Raw genomic sequence first — 23,749 nt, 5'->3', positions numbered from 1 at the left:
TTCTCCTCACAGTTTTCTCCTGCCCATCTGTGCAATATTGTCAGACCGCATTTAAAAGATAGATGCACAGGAATTATCCACTGGGGCTTCAGACTACAAATAGCTTTGTAATGTACCACAAGCAACTACATGAAAATGTTTGCACTTTGTCAATTGAAGCAGATGTTTTTACCTTATAAAATCGCTGAAATCTTCATTTCACTTCATTGTGGATTCTCTTATTTGTGACTCACTGACATCTTGCTATCTTAACAATTTAAATTCCAGGAGCATGGTAAAATAGGATGTCTCACACAGTGCTCTAATGTTCCTATTTCTCTTTTAATGGAGAGTTTGGGTTACAGCTAGCTTTACTTACAGATTAATCCTTGAACAATGAAGCCCTCTCACCCTAGACACACATACATAGATGTTAAAGGCAGTATGTGGAATACAACTCTCAACGTAATACAGAGAAAAGACAACAGCCGAGCAAATCTCAGTGAGCTACTTGTTCATTGAACCGAACTACTTTGCACAATGGCTCCCATTTCCTGTTATTGTTGCCACAATGAATATGGTAGACAGGCAGGAGACTGGGAGAACACAGCAAGCCAGGCGGCATCAGGAGGTGGGGAAGTCAACATTTCGGGTGTAATCCTCCTTCAGCACTAGTGGTGTGTGTCGGGGAAGCTGCAGATAAAGGGGAAGGTAGGGGCAGGGTGGTGAAGTGGGGATTGGTGAAGACAGGTAGAGGGTATGATCTGATTGGTCAATGGGAGGAATGAATACAGTTGGTGGCAGGGAGCAGTGTCAGGGAGAGGGTGGAACTGGGAAGGGAGTCAGGGGATGGGAGGGAAGTTATTTGAAATTTGAGAGCTCAACGTTGAGTCCTCTGGGCTATAGGTGGAAGATAAGGTGTTATTCCTCCAATAGGAGCTGTGGTTTGTTTTGGCAATGGAGGAGGTCAAGGATGGTCATGTCAGAAAGGGAGTGGTTAGGGGAATTGAAATGGGCAATGACTGGGAGGTCGGGTCAACCCCTGCAGTCTGGAACTGTATGGACAATGCAAACAAAATTAGCAGAATGCCCTCTGCTGTTGATCATAGCAAAAGGTTTAATGTTTGAGCATGTGCGCAGGAAGCAATGTCAGATGACATAATGGTCTGATGGTTAGTGTAAAGAGGAGCAACATTCTTCTGCTGAGTTCGAATATAAATAGTGAAACTTAAATAAGGGCTTAGTTTTGAAAAGTCCTCAGACGCTGAATGCTCTTTTAGAGTGTAATGCACCTTAATCATCCTCCAGCTAATAGTAACACATGGTGGCCCTGGTGAAGAGACCCGAATCGTCGACTTCTCCACCTCCTGATGCTGCCTGGCTGGCTGTGTTCTTCCAGCCTCCAGCCTGTCTACTCTACTGAAGAGACCCAGCAGCAAGTTGGAGCTGATCCATGGAGATTCTCCCACTGCTCCAACTTGCTGCTGGGCTTTTCCACTGGGATTGGACAGAGCTGTCGGAAAAGTTCGATACATGGACCTGTCATTGACTAAAGGGGTGAAACTTGTGAGACAGATCGAAGAAAACAAAGCAGAGCTTTAATTTGTAGTAATAGAAAAGTCCAATGTTAAAAACTGTTTGAGGTCAGTCATTATATCAAGTGCAAAACTGAAAACACATGGGGACAGGAGCTATAAAACAGAAAGAGTGGAATGCATCACTTTGTAGCACACAAAAAGAAGTCCTGTCAGAAACTGGGCTATATCTGCAGGAAACTTAGTTTCTTAAAATCAGTATGTCATTTTAACATAGACGGAAAAGTACTTTAAAAACAGTAACATTCTGGAAATTCAGGTCAGCAGAGAAATCATCTTCCTTGGGGAAATCAAGGAATTAAAAAGCAAATACTGGAATACCAATATAGAAATCAATTGACAACCTGACAATTTTAAACTTGACACAGAAGCAGAGCTCTCAGTATTTTCTGATGAGATGGAACTTTGAATCAAGAAACATTATAGCCATTAACAATCCAACCCCAAGGACCAGAAGAGTTCACATTGAAAGTACATGCATAGCTCATTGCAAGACTGAGATTGAGGAATTTCGACACATCATTTTTACATCATCCAGAAACAAGAACATTTGTGACGAAGCACAAGAGGATAAATGGATCTGAAATTAGTATTTTTTCAAATTGATGAAGTTGATAACCTAAGAATACCTAAGGACCTAAGGACCTAAGAATAAATTCAGAACTAATTTCCCAAAATTATTCAAAGGCTTCGGAAAACTAAAAACTACTAAATGCAACCAGTACAGTTAAGAGCAGATATTAAACCAATTTGGCTGTATTCACCCAGAAAAGTCACACTCGCTTCTAAAAAAGAGAGGTGGAGCAGTTTCATCAAAAGGTCATTTTGCTAGTAACCAGTCTAATCAAGCTGAGGTTTGACATAGTACTTGTTTCAAACTTATTGGTTATATCAGAATTTGTATCAAGCTTACTGAATTAAATAAGGATGTTGAATGAGTAATATATTCTGTGGAATCAGTGGATGTAAACTTGACAAAATGTGTTAAGAATATCAATTTCACAAAACTTGTAAAAGCGCCTTCTGACAGTTACTACTCTTTGAGGAGTCAACACTTGAATGTTATTCATTACACTATTTGAACGTTCCCTGCATTTGACTCTAAGATCTTAAGACATAAGAGCAGAAATTGTCCTTTCAACCGATTGAGTCTGCTCTGCTATTTGGTCATGGTTAAGATGTTTCTCAACCCAATTCTCGTGCCTTCTCCTCACAACCCTTGATCCCCTTACGAATCAAGGAACTATTAATGTCTGTCTTCAGTACACTGAATGACCTCGACAACAATGATTTCCACAGATTCACCACCCTCTGGCTGAAGAAATTCCTCCTGATCTTAGTTCTAAAGAGTCATCCTTTCACTCTGAGACTGTAAACCGCATTCACCCCCCCCCCACCCCCGACCCTTTCCGAAGCCAGCATATCTCCCTTAGATAGGGTGTCCAAAACTGCTCAAATATTTCAAATGCAGTCTGACCAGAGCCTTTTATAGCCTCAGTAGCACCTCTCTGCTCTTGTATTTTAGCCCTGCTGAAATAAACAGAAACTGTATGTTAGCTGAGGAGAATCCCGAGCTAGGAATCCCAAGTGCTTTTGTGCTTCAGATTTCCAAAGCCTTTCCCATTTCAAAAATAGTCAGCATCTCTATTCTTCCTACTAAAATGCATAGCCTCACACTTGTCTGAAAGGTCATGCATTCAAAGTGAGAGGTGAAAAGTTTAAGGGGGATACACAGAGGGTGGTAGGTGCCTGGAATGCGTTGCCAGCAGAGGTAGTAGAGGTAGGCACAGTAGATTCACTTAAGGTGCTTCTGGACAGATGCATGGGGAGCAGAGGGATATAGATCCTTAGAAATTGGGCGATAGGTTTAGACAGTGGATTGAATCGGCACAGGATTGGTGGGCCAAAGGGCCTGTTCCTGGACTGTAAATTTTCTTTGTTCTTTTGTTCTTTGTCCACACTGGATTCTATCTGCTACTTCTTTGCCCACTCTCCTAGTCTGTCCAAATCCTTCTGTACCCTCCCTGCTTCCTCACCACTACCCATCCCTCCACCTATCTTTGTGTCATTTGCAAACTGGTGAGATTTGGCAATCGATTAAATATGATAAACAATTTTCACAACACTTGCATGGCTAAACAAAACTACAGAGCTAGTTTAGAAAAAATAATGAACGTTTTGTAGATGCTCTTTGCAGAAAACTTGATATATCAAATTGACTGAATGCCAAGTTAGGGAAGCTCCTTCCATAGCTTCTCTTTGTCCTAGTATTCTATAATTGCACCCAACTAAAGGTAACCAAAGATGCACAACAGGATATTGGGAACGCATGATCTCTACCACCTAGAAAACAAGAACACCACCACCTCAAGTTCCCACCAAGCCATAAATCATCCTGAATTCCAACCATCTCGCTGTTCCTTCACTGTTGCTGGGTCAAAATCCTGAAACTCCCTCACTGACAGTACTGTGGGTGTGCTTGCACCCAAAATTTCACAGTTGTTGTTCAAGAAAACAGCTCACCACCACCTTCTCAAAGGCAATTAAGGATGGGATATGAACATTGTTCCTGTCACCAACACCTATATCCTCTGAACTAACGTAAAGCCAAAGTGACCCACAAGTATTCCTCTGTTGTTGGACCATGAAGCAACGCTGAATAGAATTTGCATCAAGGCAGCACAAAGGCATCATCAAAAAGGAGCAATTAACCTGCAACATGAGATCTGATTCTCTCCACGATGCTTTCAGACCTGCTCAGATTTCCTGCAGCCTCAGTTATTTGTTTTTGAGAAAGAAGCTGACTGAACGATTCCAGAAACAAACTAGACGGATGCGACAAAGGATGAACACCATGATTGGCTGGATGGTTGACAGCAAGGAGAAAGGAGTTAGTTTGCTGGAAGTTATGAAAGGATTGGTCAGATGGGCAGTGGCAGGTGGAATTTAACCCTGATAAACGTGAGGTGAAGCACTTTGGAAGAAGGAGCAGGACAAAGGAGTGCTCAATGAATGGCAAGGCACTAGGAAGTTCAGAGGGTCAAATTATTAGGGTTCGGTTAGAATTAACCCTCACCTATCACTTGTCCCCAGATTCCTGAAGGTGGCTGAAGGACAGGTTACTAGGATAGTTAAGAAGGCATAGAAAATGTTGTTTTTTTTCAGTAATGACAAGAATTATCAGAGCAGAGAGGTTATGTTGGAGCTGTGCAGAATCTTTGTTAAAGCTATGGCTGGAGTACTGTGCACAGACTGGCCACCATACTTTAGGAAGGATGTAATTGCATTGGAGGAGGTGCAGAGGAGGTTCACCAGGATGCTGCCTATGATGAGCCATTTCAGCTATGAAGAGGGGCTGGATAAGCTTTAGATCAGAGAAGGTTCAGAGGGGATCTGATAGAGGTGCATAAGATTATGAGGGCTATGAACAACGTGAATAGAAAGCAGTTATAGAATCATACAGCATGGAGACAGACCCTTCGGTCCAACTAGTGCATGCTAACCATATCCCAAACTAAATTAGTTCCACCTTCCTGCGCGAGGCTCACATTCCTCCAAGCATCTCTTGTTCACATACTTACCTAAAGGTCTTTTTTTCAGTTGTTCCCCTTAGTTACAAGGTGACATAATTGAAAGGCAAAAGGTTTTGAGGGGATTTGAGAAAAACTGTTTTCACCCAGAACGTAGCGGAGGTGTAGAATATTCTGCCTGGGAGGGCAGTTGAGGTGGGAAACCTCACAAACTTTAAAAAGCATTTAGATGAGCACTTAGAATGTCATAGCATTAAAGGCTATGGGCCTAATGTGGGAAAGTGGGACTAGTGTAGGTGGTCCAGATTTGATGGGCTGAAAGGCCACTTCTGTACTGTATGTTTCTATGATTCTAGAACTCAGTAATAATAATGGGTTTGAATCTCCCCTCTCCAAGCGTAATTCTGCAGGTGAGTCTTCTGAATGACCTTTAACTAAGCCATCAGTAGCAAAGTTTTATTCTTAAACTTCTAAGATTTTTCTTAATGTTGAACAATCCTCAAAGCAATATGAAGCTTTAATAATTCATTAACACTGTCCATGGGTATTGCATCCTGGTTATTACACGTGTGTGTCACAACAAAATTAGGAAGCAGTGGAAAATAGTGGCTATTGGAGGGAATCACATATTCAAGCTTTTCTTCTGAGATATCACAACGGTATGCTTTCCTTTATTGGCCAGGGTTGGAGGATTTGAGTTATAAGGAGAGGTCGAATAGGTTGGGGCTGTTTTCCCTAGAGTGCCAGAGGCTGAGGGATGACCTTATAGAAGTTTATAAAATCATGAGGGGCATGGAAAGGGCAAATAGACAAAGTCATTTCCCTGGGGTGCGGGAGTCCAGAACTAGAGGGCATGGGTTTAGGGTGAGAGGGTAAAGATATAAAAGAGACCTGAGGGCCAAGTTTTTCACACAGAGGGTGGTATGTGTATGGAATGGCTGCCAAGGAAGTGGTGAAGGCTGGTACAGTTACAGCACTTAAAAGGCATTTGGATGGGTATATGAATAGGAAGGGTTTGGAGGGATATGGGCTGGGTGCTGGCAGGTGGGACTAGATTGAAGTGGGATATCTGGTCGGTGTGGATGATTTGGTCTGAAGGGTCTCTATATATTGGAAGTCCAGTCTACTGCTTGACAGGATGTTACTCCGTGATATACTGAGTTAAAATCATTAAATGTTCTTCAGAGACAAAATGAACGAAAGAAAGATGTTCACTAAGGAATTTATCAAGGAGAAATTCACTGCAATGATGGTCAAATTGTGAAAATGTTAAATCATCGCAATGGTTTAATATTTATTAGGGCAACTAACATGGTGCACATGACATTGGCAGAAAAGATCGCAAAAGATATGAAGACATTTAAAATAGAAAGGAAGGAGATAGTTGCTAAACTAATAAAATACAAAGATCTACAAATCATTGGTCAGACCACCTCTGGAGTGTTGTATTCTGGGCACCTTATTTAAGGAAGGATTTTAAAGCCCTGGGGAGAGTACAAATAAGAATGGTAGCAGGAATGAGGGATTTTAGATACAAGGAAAGAGTCGAGAAATTGGGTTTATTCTCCTTGGAGCAAAGGTGACCTTTTTGAGGTCTTTAAAAGTATGAATAATTTTATGAGCAATTTTGGCAGGCTAAAGAGAATATTTTGTTTCCATTAGTTGGTATGTCAGGATGTTCTGTTTCCACTTGTTGGTATGTCAGTACACAAGGGTCACAATTTTAAGATTTTCAGCAAGAGAGCTAGGAGTGAGATGAGGAGAGAAAGAACTCTGTTTGCACAGAGAGTTGTTAGGATTTGGAATGCACTGCCTTTGGCTGTGGTGGAGATTCCATAGGGGGTTTCAAAAGCTGGATATATATTCGAATGTGATGAATTTAGAGGGCTGCAGAGATAGAGCTGGAGAGTGAGACTAACTAAGTAGCTCTTTCAAGAGCTAGCACAGACATGATGGATTGAATGGCCTCCTTCTGTACTGTAAAATTCAATGACGCTGCAGGAAAGAATAAAGCATCTGGTCCACTTTGCATCCAGATAAATGGAAAGAACTGCAGATGCTGGAAATCTGAATTTTTTTTAAAACAGGAAGTATTCGAGAAACTTGGTAGATCTGAGAGCATTTGTGGAGAGGGTAACAGAGTTAATATTTCAAGTCCAATAACTCAATCTCAGAATATTGGGTTACATTCGCATCTCTTAAAAGAATTTAAGGAGTAAGTAGCAGAGGCATTAGTATATTTATACAAAACAGGGAAGGTGCCAGAGTGTGAGCAGCTCATATGATGCTTACATACAAAATAGGAGCTGGAACAAACTCAGGGAATCATAGACCATTTACCATACCATTGGTGGTTTGGAAAGGTTGTGGAAATCTACCATAGAAATACAGCTAAAAAACAAAAATACAATTAGGTAGAAAAGTAAATTTCCAGAAGGGGAGGCCATACTTGACCAATCTTTATTGAATTATTTGGAAAACTAACAGAAGAATTGTTAAAGATAATGTAGCAGACAATAAATTTGGAATTTTTAAAATCCTTCAATAAACCACTGTGCAATAAACTCATGAATAAGGTCAGTGATGAAGAAGCAAAATAGAAAACAAACTGGTTACAAAAGCAGTTTAAAAATAAGAAGAAAAGGATAGGATTCTACAAAGATCAGCACTGGGATCCCTCATGATTAGGGTTCCTGCAAATGAGTTACAGTGAAATATAATTTCCAAATGTGCAGACTATATCAAACCAGGAGCTTGACTAACTTCCAAGAAAGAAAGAACTTCCAAAATGGGAACGCAATTGGAAAACAAACTCCAATATGGATAGGCTTTAGGTAATCCACCTTGGAAGAAAGGAGAAGAAGGTCACATAGTCTTGGGAAAATAAGTATCGACATCAGGTAGGAGGATCTACGATACAGGCAGATACATCATTCTAACTGGTGGTGTGGGCTATTAAGGCCAATAAAAGCAAACAAGGAGCCTGGGTTCATGTCTACGGGATAAAATTGAAGAACACAGAAGTTATATTGAATATGTAATAGAATCTTGGTTAGGTCATACTTGAAGACCTCTGAATACCTTAGTTTCCACATAGTAAAGAGAGAAACAGGCACTTGAGAAGCTTCAAAAAGGATTTACTTGGACAGAGATCAGACATTATCCATACCGAGAAAGATTGAGTAGGCTGGGTCTTTTTCTGTAGAAACAAGAAGAAAAAGGGGTGACCTGATAGAGGTCTTCAAGGCTACAATGGGGTTTGAAAGAGTAAATGTAGAGAATGTGAGTGAGGCCAGAAATAGGGGCCAGGACTACTGAATCCAATGGTGAATTTTCTCAGGGAATGGTTATGAAAGGAAGCTTCCCACCGCAGGAAACAGTTGAGATGACAGAAATATTCAAGGGGAAATTAGATAAATACACAAGGGAGAAAAGATAAGAGGAGAGCTGTGTGTAGCATGAAGACTGGGATTGGGCATGCTGGACAGAATGTCTGTGAAGAGTTTGTAACTCCCATTCAATTTCCTCCTTTATTGATCAGACTGATCATCTACAGTGGAGAGGGAGCCTTATCATCAACTCTATATGACTCTTTAAAGAACGAGTACTTCCCCCTGGAAGGTTTGATCAGCAATGAGCCATTTGTTCGGATTGAATTCACCTCCGATGGAACCAAGACAGCAGGGGGATTCAATATTCGATATGAAGGTACAAACAACCTTTCCATTTCAAGATGAAAAAGGGATCTAATGTCAGGTAGAATTGTATTCCAGCCCCCACCACCATCCTTCCACCCATTCACCACTCATTACAACTGGAAAGAGGTGACAGTAATTGATGTACAATTCAGTTCTGAAATGCAAGGGACCTAGATTCATAATCAGGCAAGGCATAACAGTGTGAGAATATTCTTTTGAGAACAATACAACAGTAACATTGCCTCTTTAAGCCATAAAGGTCATGTGTTTAACACCAAGTTCAAGTGGATAGTACAAGGAGATGGTGAGATTCTGATATAAAACAGAAAAACTGGACAAAATGAATGAATTGATTCAGTGGGATCAAGGTTTGTTCCTGAGAAATAGATTTGAAAACCATGGACTTGCAGAAATTCAAGCTTGAAAATGGGGTATAGACCAATGCCTGTTCTGGTGCCATTCAGGGAGATCATGGCTGATCTGCAGCTGAACTATACCCACTTTTCTCATATCACTGAAGACCTTTTGATAATAAACCTAACCATCTATGTTTTAACAAAAGATCTAATTCCAATTGTTACTGGTGCAAGCGTTCCAAACTTTTACCATGCCGTTCATGTGAAATGTTTTCTTTTAAATTCCCCTTCTTAAGATCTGGTTGCAAATCTATGACAATGGGGCTTGAGTTTATGTTGTTTCCAAAGGCTTTAGTTTTTCCTTTGTTGTGAAAGCTGTTTGTTTCTAAAATGACCTATGCAAATGTATTGTTATTCAGCTGATAATGTGAGCAAATAATATTACAATTCTTTTAAAATGTATTTGGTTTCAACATCAAGTCAGTCACGTCTTATCTTTCCTCAGCCTTTGAGCGTGGGCACTGCTTTGAGCCTTACATGCAGAATGGGAACTTCACTGCAACCAATCCTTCCTACAGTGTAGGGTCAGTGGTGGAGTTCACATGTGATCCAGGTTACACTATGGAACATGGATCATCTGTAATTGAGTGCATTGACATCAGGGAGCCATACTGGAATGAGACTGAACCACTTTGCAGAGGTAAAGAGAATATTTGTGCCATTGGAATGAAGAAAATGGGTTTTTAAATATATTTGTTTTGCACATCATAACCACAGTGCTAGGGACGGTCTGACATGTTTTTATTACAATCCTCAGTGATTGTACTTTTATGGATGATCCCACCAGCTTACAATCTAACAGGTTTATTTGGAAGTACAAGCTTTGTGTGTGGAATCATTCATGAAAGTACAATTGTTGAGGATTGTAAATGTACCTTTTAATTTTAATCAAGAGGTTATAATCCAACAGGTTTATTTGGAAGTACAAGCTTTTGAAGTGGTGCTCCTTCGTCAGGAAGCTAATGGGGCAGGATCATAGGATACAGAATTTATAGTAAAAGATCAAAATGTCATGCAACTGATGTGCTATCCCTTTGTCAAGTGTGACTGCTGACTTTGTCTACTGCCGTCCAACACTGGCACCTCCACACCTTATTTATTAAATGATCATCATAGCAGCAGGTTATGATGATAATGCAAATAAAACTAATAATCAAAATTTATAACATAATTGAAGCCAATATTTTAAAGAAAAATGAAGTATATATGGATGGTAGAATTCTGAACATTTCATTATATAAATGAAATTCTGCAGCTCTTCTTAATGTACTGGAAGTTTGACTGTTTTCTGCACTTTGCACTGAAGTTCCGAGCTGAAGCCATTCCAAGTGGGATCGAAGATCCAAGTGGGATCGTCAGTTGAAATGTTGTGGGTGTGGGCTTGAAGGTTCCCCTCCTCCCACAGCTCTCACAGGTCATGCCTTCCCATGAGGGGTGGTAATGGTCTGATGATATTATCACTGAATTGTCAACCCAGAGACCCCGATAATATTTGGGGACCCAGGTTCGAATCCCACCATGGCAGGTGGTGGAATTTGAATTCAATGAAAGTATCTGGAGTTAGGACTCTAATGCTGACTGTGAATCCATTGTCCATTGTCAGGGAAAACCATTTGGTTCACTTATCTTCCTTGAGAGAAGGAAACTGCCATCCATACCTGGCCTGGCCTATATGTGACTCCAGACCACAGCAATGTGGTTGACTCTTAACTGCCCCCTGGCCAATTAGGTTGGGGCAGTTAATGTTGCCTAGTCAGCAATGCCCTCATCCCGTGAATGAATAAAGGGAAAAAATATCCCCCCCATCCCTCCACACCAAACTGTCTACTCCCCCATACCCCAACCACCCTGTGCTCAGTTACACCAACAGATTGTGACAATGTTCAGGCCTCAAAATCGGGTCACAATGGTAAATGTCTGGTAAATTCTCAACCATTTACATAACTTTTATGAGTGTTTTGCAAGCAGGAAATGGGTTGATCTTCTTTATTTCTTCAAGAGCTTCTTTCATTTAAAGAATTGTTAATAAAAGTTATGTTGTACTGCACCACATCAAAACAAGCCAAGGTTCTTCACCTTTGGAGGGCAGAACATGTTAGTTTGTAAGTTAATGCAGTGTGATTCTGAACCAGCCCCTGTAATGAGCTGAACAGATTGACCAGTGTGCTTCATAGTGGAGTTAATCGATGGAGCATTTTTGCAAAGACAGCAGGATTCTTTGAATAAGGCAACATTCACTGGACAGAGAGAGACTGAAGACAGCATCTACAAGGCTCAAACTCACAGACATAGATGGAGTCATAGAGTCATTGAGCTGTACAGAATACAACGAGACCCTTCAGTTCAACTCATCCATGCTGACCAGATGTCCAAATTAATCTTAATCCCATTTGCTAGCACCTGGCCCATATCCCTCTAAACCTTTCTTAGTCATATACCCACTAGATGCCTTTTAAATGTTGTCATTGTACTAGCCTCCACTACTTCCTCTAGAAGCTCATTTCATACACACACCACCTTCTGTATAAAAATATTGCCCCTTAGGTCTGTTTTAAATCTTTCCCCTCTCACCTTCAACCTATGCCCTCTAGTTTTGGACTCCACCCTGGAGAAGAGACCTTGACCATTCATCCTATCCATGCCCCTCATGATTTTATAAACTTCTAGAAGGTCACCCCCTCAGCCTCTGCCACTCCAACGAAAACAGCCTCAGTCTATTCAGCTTGTCCCTATAATTTAAACCCTCCAACCCTGGCAACATCCTTGTAAATGTTCTCTGAACCCTTTCAAGTTTCACAACATCCTTCCTATAGCAGGGAGGCTAGAAGTGCACTTTAGTTTTGCATGGCAACCCTAATAATGGAGCCAAATGGAGGATTTGAACCTTGAGGTTATGCTTAAGACATTAGCAATGCCTGTGTTGAACAGGGAACCTACAGTAAGTTGAAGGAACAGCCTTGCTGAAGTAAGTGGAAAGCCCAGGAAATCTCAATCCTAGTGTGAATCTTTGAAACTGTTGTTAACTCTAATTCTCTCTCTACAGATGCGGCCTCACCTGCTGAGTTTTTCCAACACGTCCTGATCTCATCTCAGACATACTCTATTTGGTCAGGAAGCTCACTGGGACATCCTGAGGTCATGAAGAGCAATATATTAATACAAATTTATTCAAGGGGCTAATCTTCCAATTTCTGTTTAAGTATCTGACTTCAATTATTAGAGATGTACATCAAATGTGTCTAGAAGTAAATTTGGTTCTGATTATAAACAACTTTGTGTGTTGTACTTTAATACAACAGCCTGTTTAAGCTAGCGTGTTTTTAGTATTCAAGCACTTTTGGTTTTAGAGGAGAAAAATTCTTCTGATTAAAGCATTGAGCTTATGGCCTCATTCTTTGGGTAAATACTTGGGTTTTTCCAATTCTAACCAAAAACTTTATTAGTCTCCACTGACGTCATAACAAGGAATCAAACATGGCGTCTGTTTGCACATTCTGAAGTCATAGAGTCACACAGCACCTGAAACCAGCTCTGAAATCATGTCCAACAAATTTGTGTTGGTTGAAGGATTCCCCTTTAATATCACATTGAAATCTCTGGCTTGGAATGTGCATGTGCAGTGATAGTGTCCCTAGCTCTGAACCAGCAGGCCAGGTTCAAGACCCACTTTAGCTGTTACATAAGACATCTGAACAGCTTGATTATCAATAGCACAAATCCCTGCCTTTGCATCCTAACAGGGCTCAGTTTTCTAGCTCGGTGAAAGAGTGAACTATCAAAAGTCACATTAATATAGCACCTGTCGTGATCCCAGGGTGTACCCATGAGTTTTGTGGCAAATAGAGTTGCTCTGAAATAAGAACAGAAAGTGCTGGAAACCCACAATGGTGTGGCAGTACCTGTGAAGTCAGAAACATAGTTACAGATTCAGGTCAAAGACCTCTGGTCAGATAAAGAGGTTGTTCCAACTGACACCTCGGCTAATAACTGGGGGACACAGGTTTGGCCATTTCTGGAGTATTGTAACATAAGGGACATCTGAATTTTGGACAAATCTCTTCCCACAGCAGGAACTAAGAACAAAAACAATGAAGGGAGGAGGAAGGGTAGTCCATTTGGCACTTCAAGAGTGCACTGTCTAAAAAAGATCATGATGTGGAGATGCCGGTGTTGGATTGGGGTAGACAAAGTTAAAAATCACACAACACCAGGTTATAGTCCAACAGGTATATTTGGAAGTACAAGCTTTCAGAGAGCTATCTGGTAAAGGAGCAGCGCTTTGAAAGTTTGCACTTGCAAATCAACCTGTTGGACTGCAACTTGGTGTTGTGTGAATTTTAACTGAAAAGATCATGGCAGATGTGGCTTTTCTTTCCTGCTCCCTGCCCTGTAACCTTTGACTCCCTTGTGGATCAATTATAAATTAAACCCAACCCCACTGCTCTTAGGGGGTAAAGAACTCCAAAGATTAATTAATGTCAGAAAGAGGAAGTTCTTAACTATCTTAAATATGTACCACCTTATTCTGAAACTGTGTCCCAGGTCCTAGTATCCCTAAGGGGCAAAGCATCAGAACCGTGTGAACAGTTATTGAGTGGAGGTGTGTTTTTCATGTTGTTGCTTCACTCTTGTTCTGCTTTGTTTCAGCGGTTTGTGGGGGAGAGTTGTCGAGCCCTGCGGGAGTGATTCTCTCTCCGAATTGGCCTGAACCCTACGATGAAGGCGAGGACTGTATCTGGAGAATTCATGTTGGGGAGGATAAGCGAGTCTTCCTTGATGTTCAGCTGTGAGTATGTTACAGTAATGTGCTTATTTTCATTGAGATGGCAACCTGAACAGCTGAGTGCTTAGATAAGGACATCACTCCGAATGATGGAGTAGAAGGACAACAGGTCCCACTGACAGGAGTCCTGCTGAGATGCAGATTTACAATAATTGCTTAAAAATGGGGATTGGAGCCGAAGTGAATTTGATTTCTCTTTTTGCTACGCTCACAATTCCAGTCTCTCATGGAACGGTGAAATCAGACTCAATAGTAACTTTAAAAACAACATATTTTCTCAAGATGGAAAAATTTGCAGGGTGAGCGTGAGGGAGCGACTAGAAAGCTCGTTCAAAAAGTTAGCACGCGTTCAATGGACCAAATGGCCTCCTGCTGTGTTGAGTGATTCTATATTTGATGGTGATTCTTGGCCTTAGAAACTGGATCAGTGAGGGCCTGACCTGGCTGCACCTGAACAGGTGAACCTCACTCATATGTTAGTATAGAGCTGCAAGCACCAGGCACCGTAGCAGAAGCACCATCAGCAATATTGGTCAGTTAGAAAATCAGTCGATGGTGTAAGATTAATCCACAGATAGTGGATTAATCAGAAGTGTCTCCAAAGCACAGAAACAGTACATTCTTATCTGGTGTGGCTGGTTAAAATCTCTCTCTCTATAATGCGTGGTCATGGCTTAGTTGCACTGATTGCCCAGGTCATCACTGTTGTACAAGGTGGTGGTTCTGAAAGGGTTAATGCTGAAGACTTCATTAAGCTCCACCAAATCTGATGATTTCATAAGGGCTGGTGTAGCGAAGGCAGGACATCTTGTGATCTCAGAGATGACTGTCCTTTCCAATCTTTGCAAAGTCTTTTTAACCAGGTCTTTACTACCCATATTGTACCATACATGACATCTTGTTCAAGATAAGAGCCTCTTCACGTTAAATTGCCCGGTGGATTTCCTCTACCACATTAGAACTGATGGACACAGGCATACTATGAAGATGGTGACTTCAATCCTCCCAAATATACATTGGCAGTGATTGGCACAATCTGTTGATACAACATGGTGAGCAGCAGTGTGGATTTGAATTTGATTTAGCTGTGCAGGAGGAAATTCTAAAGAATGCAGGAGCAATTTCCAATTCAAGCTTGATGACAGTCAGCAGGACAGAGAGCTGAGCAATCTAATAGACTGCAGCAGTGGAAAATGGAAGGTTACAGAGATGGGGTTGGGTCTGAGTGGGATACTCTTAGGACGGTTGGTGTGGACTCGATGAGCTGAATGGCCTGCTTCCACACTGGAGAGGTTCTATGATTCTGAGCAACAACAAAGAGAGTCAGATGACAAAAGTCAACAAAGTTTGCATGACCCAAATGATGAGAAATAGAATGAGTAGTACAACCCACATCAGTTCAGCGATGAGTCTTTCACTGAAGTTGTCCAGACAGCAACTAACTGAATAAAAAAATTCATATGACATAGTCAAATCTCTTCAATGGAGAACAATCCGTAAGAGTGACAGAGATAAAGTAAACAGCAATCCTCAAGTAGCAGGACTAAGAAAATGAACACTGGTGATTTCACCAGGATAGCAACCTTAGAAGTTGAATGAAAGTTTCAAACCTCACACAGAGTTTAAACACCTCTGCACTGGTTCACTGGCAAACTGGGATTAAAGATTTGCTTGCACAGTTTAAAGAAGGGCTGCATAAGAATCCACAGAGGCCGCCGGTGGCTTGGGGTTGACAAACATCCCCATATTCAGGACAAGGTCTAGAATGCAATGCTGAATCCAGAAATCTATAACAAAAACAAGGTCAGCCATCCTCAACTCAATGGTCTGTCAATCTCCCAAGTCTGAAGGCAGTGCAGTCTGGAAAATTTGTGAAACCTCCAGACCATCTGAATTTGTGAAATGAGGGATTTGTTGGGGTATGGTAAATATAATTATATAGATGAATATACAAATGTTAATGATGGGAAAGAAACATTGGAGGAAGATGACACACAAGGTATAGTTCTGAAAGAGCTATAGGATCATCAATTCCTATTCCACCATTTGAGCTCTCTTTGGAATTTGAAATAAAGGAACTCTGTTATTGAATCCCTACAGTGTGGAAACAGGCCATTTGAGTCCATACTGACCCTCCAAAATAACATTCCATCCACCCTACCTTATCCCTGTAACGCTGCATTTCCCATGGCTTAACCACCTAGCCTGCATATCCCTGGGCATTATGGGCAATTTCCAATGGCCAATCCATCTTTGGACATCTCCCACATCTTTGGACTGTGGGAGAAAACTGGAGCAAATCCATGCAGACACAGGGAGAACCTGCAAACTACACACAGACAGTCACTTGAGTGTGGAATCCAACCCAGGTCCCTGGCGCTGTGAAGCAGCACTGCTAACCACTGAGCCACCGTGCCTGTTCTGTGCCTCACTGCTTGCAGCACCATTCCTATTTGTCAATCTGTGGACACCTCTGTCCTCATCCAAACTTTCTTTGCATCTTTTTACTTTGCTGCAACAGAAATGGTTGCACTTTAAAGACTGAAGTGCCTTTTAAATCCACTCTCTCCTCCAGCTGAGCTCCTAGTGTGAGGGAGTTCTGATGTTTGAGGTTGTAATAATAAAGTTGACTCCACAACTTTCAGCAGGGTCCCTGGTCTGACATGACCCAAGCATTAGTTTGCATTTTCGTCCAATTGGAAAATGTAGCCTTTGCAACCACAAAGGGTAGCGATCCCAGTTGTGAAAAGATAGTGGCACAGTGGCTCAGTGGTTAACACTGATACCTCACGGGACCAGGGTTCAATCCCAGCCTTGGGTTTGGAATTTGACAGGTGGAATCCCACCTGTCTGTGTGGAGCTTGCACCTTCTCCCTGTGTCTGTGTCAGTTTCCTTCCACAGTCCAAAGATGTGCAGGTTTGGTGGATTGGCCAAGCTAAATTGCCCATCGTGTGCAGGGAGGTGCATGCTAGACGGATTATCCATGGGAATGCAGGGGTACAAGGATGGGATGCTCTTCAGAGAGTTGGTGTGGACTCAATGGGCCGAATGACCTGCTTCCATACTATGGAGATTCTATGATAGGGTAGGAACCAAATAAATACAAGAAAAAGTTGCTTTTAATCTTATTTCCTCACTCCTTTCACCCTGCTGTGTGATCAGTCCTTGCTCCTAAGTTCTGTAATTCATTCTTGCTTTCTGCAGAATAAAAGTGTCTAGAAATTGAACCATAACCAAACTTTAACGTGAGCTGGTGCTCAGAAACATTCTGCTGTTCATTAATTGATGTGAAATCTAATGAATAGTGCTAGATCGATCTGCTCTGGCTTCATATTGAACTGAATACCCAGTGAAATGCAACACCAACCAGTTACAGATGCACAGCAAATTTAACTTGACAGCTAACGGTTAAACACCTCACTTCACAGCTACACAGCTGAGGAGAAATGGAATTTTGCTCCAGCTTATTCTCATTCTCAGCCAGTGCTGTAAATATTAGAAGCTAAAAGCAAATTCCCTGCAGCTACTGAAAATTCAAAAAAATAAACAGCAACAAGTCAATTGGTTTATTTAGATCTCTGAAGTGTCAGAGTGTTTATCCAATTTCCAGGGGTAGCTAAGCAAATGTTTTCTTAGAAGCACAGCAGTAATTGCATTGGGCTAGCGGTCCAGAAGTTCATACTAATGCTGAGGGCAAGGGTTCAGGTCCCACTACAATCACTGGTGGAATTTAAACTCAGTTCCTCAATGTATTCATAAGACCTATTTGATTAGACAGATCTTGTACATTGCTGAAAAAGATCACACCTTGTCAAAGCCCTTTGCTTTGCAAACAATAGGATAATTTTGAGAAATATCTAAGTAAAGGGAAAATAATATTTATACTGCATTTTTTTGGCTATTCACTCACAGGATGAAAGGATCACTGGCTAAGCAGCATTTATTGCCCATCCTAATTGCCTGGAGAGCAGTTAAGAGTCAACCACATTGGTGTGGGTCTGGACTCACATGTAAGCCAGATCAGGTACGAGCATTAGTGAACCAGATGGGTTTTCCTCAGGCAATGGATTCATGGTCAGCATTAGACTCTTAATTCCAGATATTTATTGAACTCACATTCCACCATCTGCCATGACAGGATTCAAACCCAGGTCCTCAGAGTATTATCTGGCTGTCTGGGTTCAGTCCAGCAACAATAGCACTCAGCCATTGCCTCCCCATACAGTGGATGTTCAATAGCGGTGTTCAAAATTACATAGAGTGTATAGACAGGCCATCCATGCTAATGTTTAAGGTCCACTCAAGTGCATCTTTGCTTCAACTGCTCCCTGTGGTTTTTGGGGAGGGTTTCTTCTGAATTCCCCAGTGGTTTCTTTTTTTAACTGATGGCTATCTTACAGTTATAACTTCTAAATTGAAGGGTTTGTGTGATCTAAGGCAGAAGAAACTGATTCTGGAGGCAGAAAGATCAGTAGTCAGAGAGTCCCGGTTTAAAGTAAATTTTAAAAAGAGATTAAAAAGTGAGAAAATTTGTTTCACACTAGAGTCTGAAAGCGCTACCTGAAAGGATGGTTCAGGCTTTATTGAATGAGATGTTTGAGGGGCAGATTCAAAATAAAAGCTGTAAGACCTTTTAGAATCATGAGGGATGAAGGATTTGTGTCTTTTTGTGATTGCTTTGTATTTAAAGAACACTGTTTGCATGAATTGCTGTGTAATCCTACCTCTGAGGAAACAACTTTACGCTCCATGTCATTGAAACATTTGCCCTGCTTATTCTGTTCAATATTTGATTATTATAATCCTTTATCTGTTTAATATTTGATTATTATAATTCCTTTATTGAGGAATGTGGCACTTCTGTGAACTGAATGTGACTTAAATCAATGAAAATGCTTACATTTGGAACTGGTACTTTGAAGCATTTGCCTGTGATGAACTCTCCAATCCTCCTACAAGAAGATTTGTGTTGTTGATGGACAGTACCTCTGCAGTCACTGACACTTGTGGAAGTGAACAACTTGTATTTAAATAGTAACTTTAACACAGCAAAACGTCCCAAGGAATTAACTAAAAAAACCATTGATACTGAACCATATTAGGAGATACCATAAGGGACAGATGACCAAGAATTTAATCAAAGACAGAGAGGGAGGAATGCAGAAGGAGTTAAAGACAGATGATAAATGATAGAACTGGACCCAATGTTTACACACTTTTGTTAAAAAGGACAATACCAATAATCATTTCCCTACTCAACAACTATACCTTCCACCCTACAAACCTTCGCATCAACCAAATCATCCACCGACATTTCTGCCACCTCCAAAAAGACCCCACCACCAGGGATATATTTCCCTCCCCACCCCTTTCCGCCTTCCGCTAAGACCGTTCCCTCCGTGACTACCTGGTCAGGTCCACACCCTCCTACGACCCACCCTCCCATTCTGGCACTTTCCCCTGCCACCGCAGGAACTGTAAAACCTGTGCCCACACCTCCTCCCTCACCTCTATCCAAGGCCCTAAAGGAGCCTTCCACATCCATCAAAGTTTCACCTGCACATCCACCAATATCATTTATTGTATCTGTTGCTCCCGATGCGGTCTCCTCTACATTGGGGAGACTGGGCGCCTCCTAGCAGAGCGCTTTAGGGAACATCTCCGAGACACCCGTACCAATCAACCAAACCGCCCCGTGGCCCAACATTTCAACTCCCCCTCCCACTCTGCCGAGGACATGGAGGTCCTGGGCCTCCTTCACCGCCGCTCCCTCACCACCAGACACCTGGAGGAAGAACACCTCATCTTCTGCCTCGGAACACTTCAACCCCAGGGCATCAATGTGGACTTCAACAGCTTCCTCATTTCCCCTTCCCCCACCTCATCCTAGTTTCAAACTTCCAGCTCAGTTACTGCCTCCTTGACTTGTCCGACCTGCCTATCTTCTTTTCCACCTATCCACTCCACCCTCTCCTCCTTGACCTATCACCTTCATCTCCTCCCCCACTCACCCATTGTACTCTATGCTACTCCCCCACCCTCCTCTAGCTTATCTCTCCATGCTTCAGGCTCACTGCCTTTATTCCTGATGAAGGGCTTTTGCCCGAAACGTTGATTTCGCTGCTCATTGGATGCTGCCTGAACTGCTGTGCTCTTCCAGCACCACTAATCCAGTAACTATAGGTTCAGCCTATTCATCTTGTTTTTAAGCATTTAAACTTGTTTGGAAATATTATGACAAACCTCCATAACTATCACAATCTGAGATGGGAATTAAACCTTGGGTTTGCTGGGCTCTGAGATAGGGACATTACCACTGCACCACAGGACCCACGTCTGATCTTCTTTCTAGTTGCAAAGGTTGGGAAGTGGTAGCCTGGTGGTATCAACATTAGACTATTAATCTAGTGACTCAGAGAATGTTTTGGAGACCTGGGTTTGAGTCCTACCATGGCAGATGGTGGCATTTGAAATATATTAAGTTTTTAAAAGCACAAAATCTGGAATTAAGTGTTTAATTCTAAGCATGAAGCTATTGTTTGCAAAATTAAAAATCCATTAGGTTCACTAATGTCCTTTACAGAAGAAAATTTGCCATCCTTACCTGGTCTGGCCTACATGAGACCCCCAGAACCACAGCAAAGTGGATGACTCCTAACTGCCCTCTGGGTAATTAGGGATGGGCAATAAATGTCCACATCCCATGGATGAATGAAAACAGCATTTTAAATCAACCCGCTCAGAGATATTGTGTTGTACCTCGAGGGCAGGCAGTCTTGCTCAGAGGTGGGGACACTACCACCGCATCACCTCTCCAGAGGCAGGAAGGCTTGTTTGCTAATCAACATTCAGAAATGTTATTACATCCTGAGCAAGATGGGATGTGAACTCAGGCCTCCTGGTTTAGAGGTAGTGATGTTACCACTGTGCCATAAGCGTCCTTATTGGTGGCTGAGATTTCTGTTTTTGTTTCAGATTTCCAGCATCTGCAGATCTTTGTCTTGTTTTGCTATTTACAGACATATTGTTGCGCATCTATGGAGAAAGTGGGATTTGAAACCTGGGTCTCTCCAGCTCAGAGACAGGGACACTACAGGGAAAAGAGGGCTTGTATGGCACAACTCTACTTCTGAGCTAGAAAGCCTAGGCTCAAATCCCACCTACTCCAAAGGTGAGTCAAGAACATGTCCAAATAAGTTTGCTTAAAAATATCTTGATGCCAGTAAGATTGCGTCTGAGCAGATAAGCCAATCCATAGAAAGACGAAGGCATTCATTTAGGGTGCAGAGGTAGTCTCCCTACCTTATAACTAGGTGGCTTAAGATCAAGTCCCACTTGCTCCAGAGGTGCATCATAATGTTTTATAAACAGACTGATTAAGAAAATAACTAATGCAAATTATATTGATCCTTCAGTTCATGTGATCATAAACTCACATCCAGCTTTAAGAAGTTTGTTTCACTGATGAGCGTTTGATGTCAGAGGTCACGAAAAGGCAGCTGTCCATGTCACTATGACACATTCTTTGGGAGGGAGGTGATGACCTAATGGTATTATTGCTGCACTATTGATCCAGAGATCCTGGTAAGGATCTGTGGACCTGGAATGAAATCCTACCATCTTGAATGCAATTTGAATTCAATAAAAAGCTGGAATTAAGAGTCTAGCGGTGGCTGTGAAACCATTATTAATTTTAACCCTTCCAACTCCATTTTGGTTTAGCCCCCTCCCCCTCTCCCTTATAGTTGATGTCCTTAATAGGCCTTGCACATAAGTTAATTTATTGGAAGACAGGATATTTACTGGTGGTGGCTAATAGATGAAAATAAAGTGCCACAGGTGATTTGATGCTGGGGAATAAAAGGCATTCAGTTGTGGGTAAGAGCACTTCTGGACAGGAAATGTTTTTTAAAAAATCAAAGAAACGGACAGTAGAAGAAAGGGCTCTTGTGATGCAGTGGTAGTGTCCCAACCTCTGATCCAGAAGACCCCAGTTCAACTCCAATCTGTTCTGGAGTTGCCAGATAACATCGATGAACAGATTGATTTGAAAAATATTTGAACAGAAGTGGTTTAAACAAGGAAGCTCAGAGTTTAGAATATAGACAGCTAATGATGTAGCCCTCAATGATGATGTGATGAAAATTGGAGATCTCTAAGGGGCCCGATATGGATCAATAGAGAGCGGCTACTTTTAATCTTGGTCTGCCACTGTACTAACGACCTCTTCCATGGCCTGCTGAACACAGTGAGTTCAGAGAGCCAGCATGCCTGGGTTGTGTTCTATTGTGGTATGAAGAGCACTAAGACTTACTACACTAGTCCTATCTCTAACCTATCCCCTAAAGTCTCAGTATCTGTGTTGTGGCTGTGAACCCAAGAACAAGCATTTCTTCTTCATCTCTGTCTTCTTGCTATTTCATCTCTCTCTTTCTGTCTCTCTTTCCCACCGTGGCCTTGCCTCGGCAGCAGCTCTTAACTATCTGAAAGAAGAAAGGCCGAAGGTGAGGGTTGTGGTATGAGAAAATTAGGGGGCAGATACCAAGAGGTGCATGGGCACAATATCTGCAGCTTAGAAATTAAAAAAAAGATTGGAGGATGAAGGGGATATGGAGTGTGCAATGAAGGCTCAGAAAATGAGCAACACTGTCATCTTCAACGGTTTTAATTCCACTTTTGCCTCAGTCATGATCGTTCCAGTAATGGAGAACACCTGCTCCTCCATGGGAATAGGAACACACAGAGAGCGGCCTGTCCATGACAATACTGCCTCCAGTCTGAGCCACTTTGTTCTCCAAAAGGGACCAACTCGTTTCAATGAGAATACTACCTTTTGTTTGGCTAACACTGTCGGGCAGAGTGTGCCGGCTACAAGATGGGAATGTTAAGCATGTGAGGGGAACATGAAGCTGTGAGAAGTCGGTCAGAGCTTTGATTAATTGATGGAGTTGTGGTGAGTCTGAAGCATGTGGTTCAGTTGCTAGGTTGTAACATCTGCATATTTATTGGCTGATCCTCACAAATCATGTGAGGTCAACAATCTTTCTCCTGTCCTGTATCCAAGTGCTCAGGGTTAGACTTCTGGCTTTGTCAGCAATGGCTACCCGCTCTCATTGCCTTATCCAGAGGACCTCCTAGCCCCTTGTAGCAAAAAGTAATCTCTCTTCCTTTTTTAGGTTTGCAATTAATCCTCTAGTGTGGCACCTGAGAAGGTTGGAGTGTGTATTCAGTGCCCCCTGCCTCCATCACTCCATTTTCAGCAGCTCAGACAGTTTTCCGCAGCCAATTCCAGCAGCTCCCCTGCTGAGGAAGTGCCTCCCCTTTGAAAGATGCAGTCTGGGTTTAAGTGGTGTGAGCCTTGTATAAACAGCCCACTGACCCAAGCCTATTCCCACCCTGCTAAAGCATGAAACCATCCAACAGCTCAACTAACACAGATCTGCACTCTGCAATCCTTTCACTAAGCAGGAAGTGGGGTGACACAGTGGCTCAATGGTTAGCACTGCTGCCTCACAGCATGAAGGACCTGAGTTCAATGCCAGCCTCAGACAACCATCTGTGGGTTTCATCCAGGTGCTCTGGTTTAGTCCCACAGTCTAAAGATGTGCACGTTAGGCAGATTAGCCATGGGCAATGCTGGGTTATGGGATGTGTCTTCAGGAGGTCAGTATGGACTTGCTGGGCTGAATGGCCTGCTTCTGTACTGTAGGAATTCTATGGTGAAGTTATTGGGCAAACTGCATTCAG

General features: G+C 42.0%; 1 protein-coding gene across 2 annotated transcripts in view; it reads left to right on the top strand.

Annotated features, from left to right (window-relative positions):
- sez6l (seizure related 6 homolog (mouse)-like) overlaps positions 1–23,749 on the top strand; it is a 269,322-nt gene that overhangs the window by 180,325 nt on the left and 65,248 nt on the right. For both annotated transcript variants that reach the window (XM_072587857.1, XM_072587855.1), the window contains exons 7-9: positions 8,646–8,812; positions 9,664–9,858; positions 13,866–14,004. In XM_072587857.1, the coding sequence (XP_072443958.1) occupies positions 8,646–8,812; positions 9,664–9,858; positions 13,866–14,004 (501 nt within the window). The remainder of the gene's footprint in view (positions 1–8,645; positions 8,813–9,663; positions 9,859–13,865; positions 14,005–23,749) is intronic.

Source organism: Chiloscyllium punctatum, chromosome 17 (assembly GCF_047496795.1).
Source record: "Chiloscyllium punctatum isolate Juve2018m chromosome 17, sChiPun1.3, whole genome shotgun sequence".
Taxonomy (NCBI): Eukaryota; Metazoa; Chordata; class Chondrichthyes; order Orectolobiformes; family Hemiscylliidae; genus Chiloscyllium; species Chiloscyllium punctatum.
This window is presented reverse-complemented; position numbering and strand designations above follow the sequence as displayed.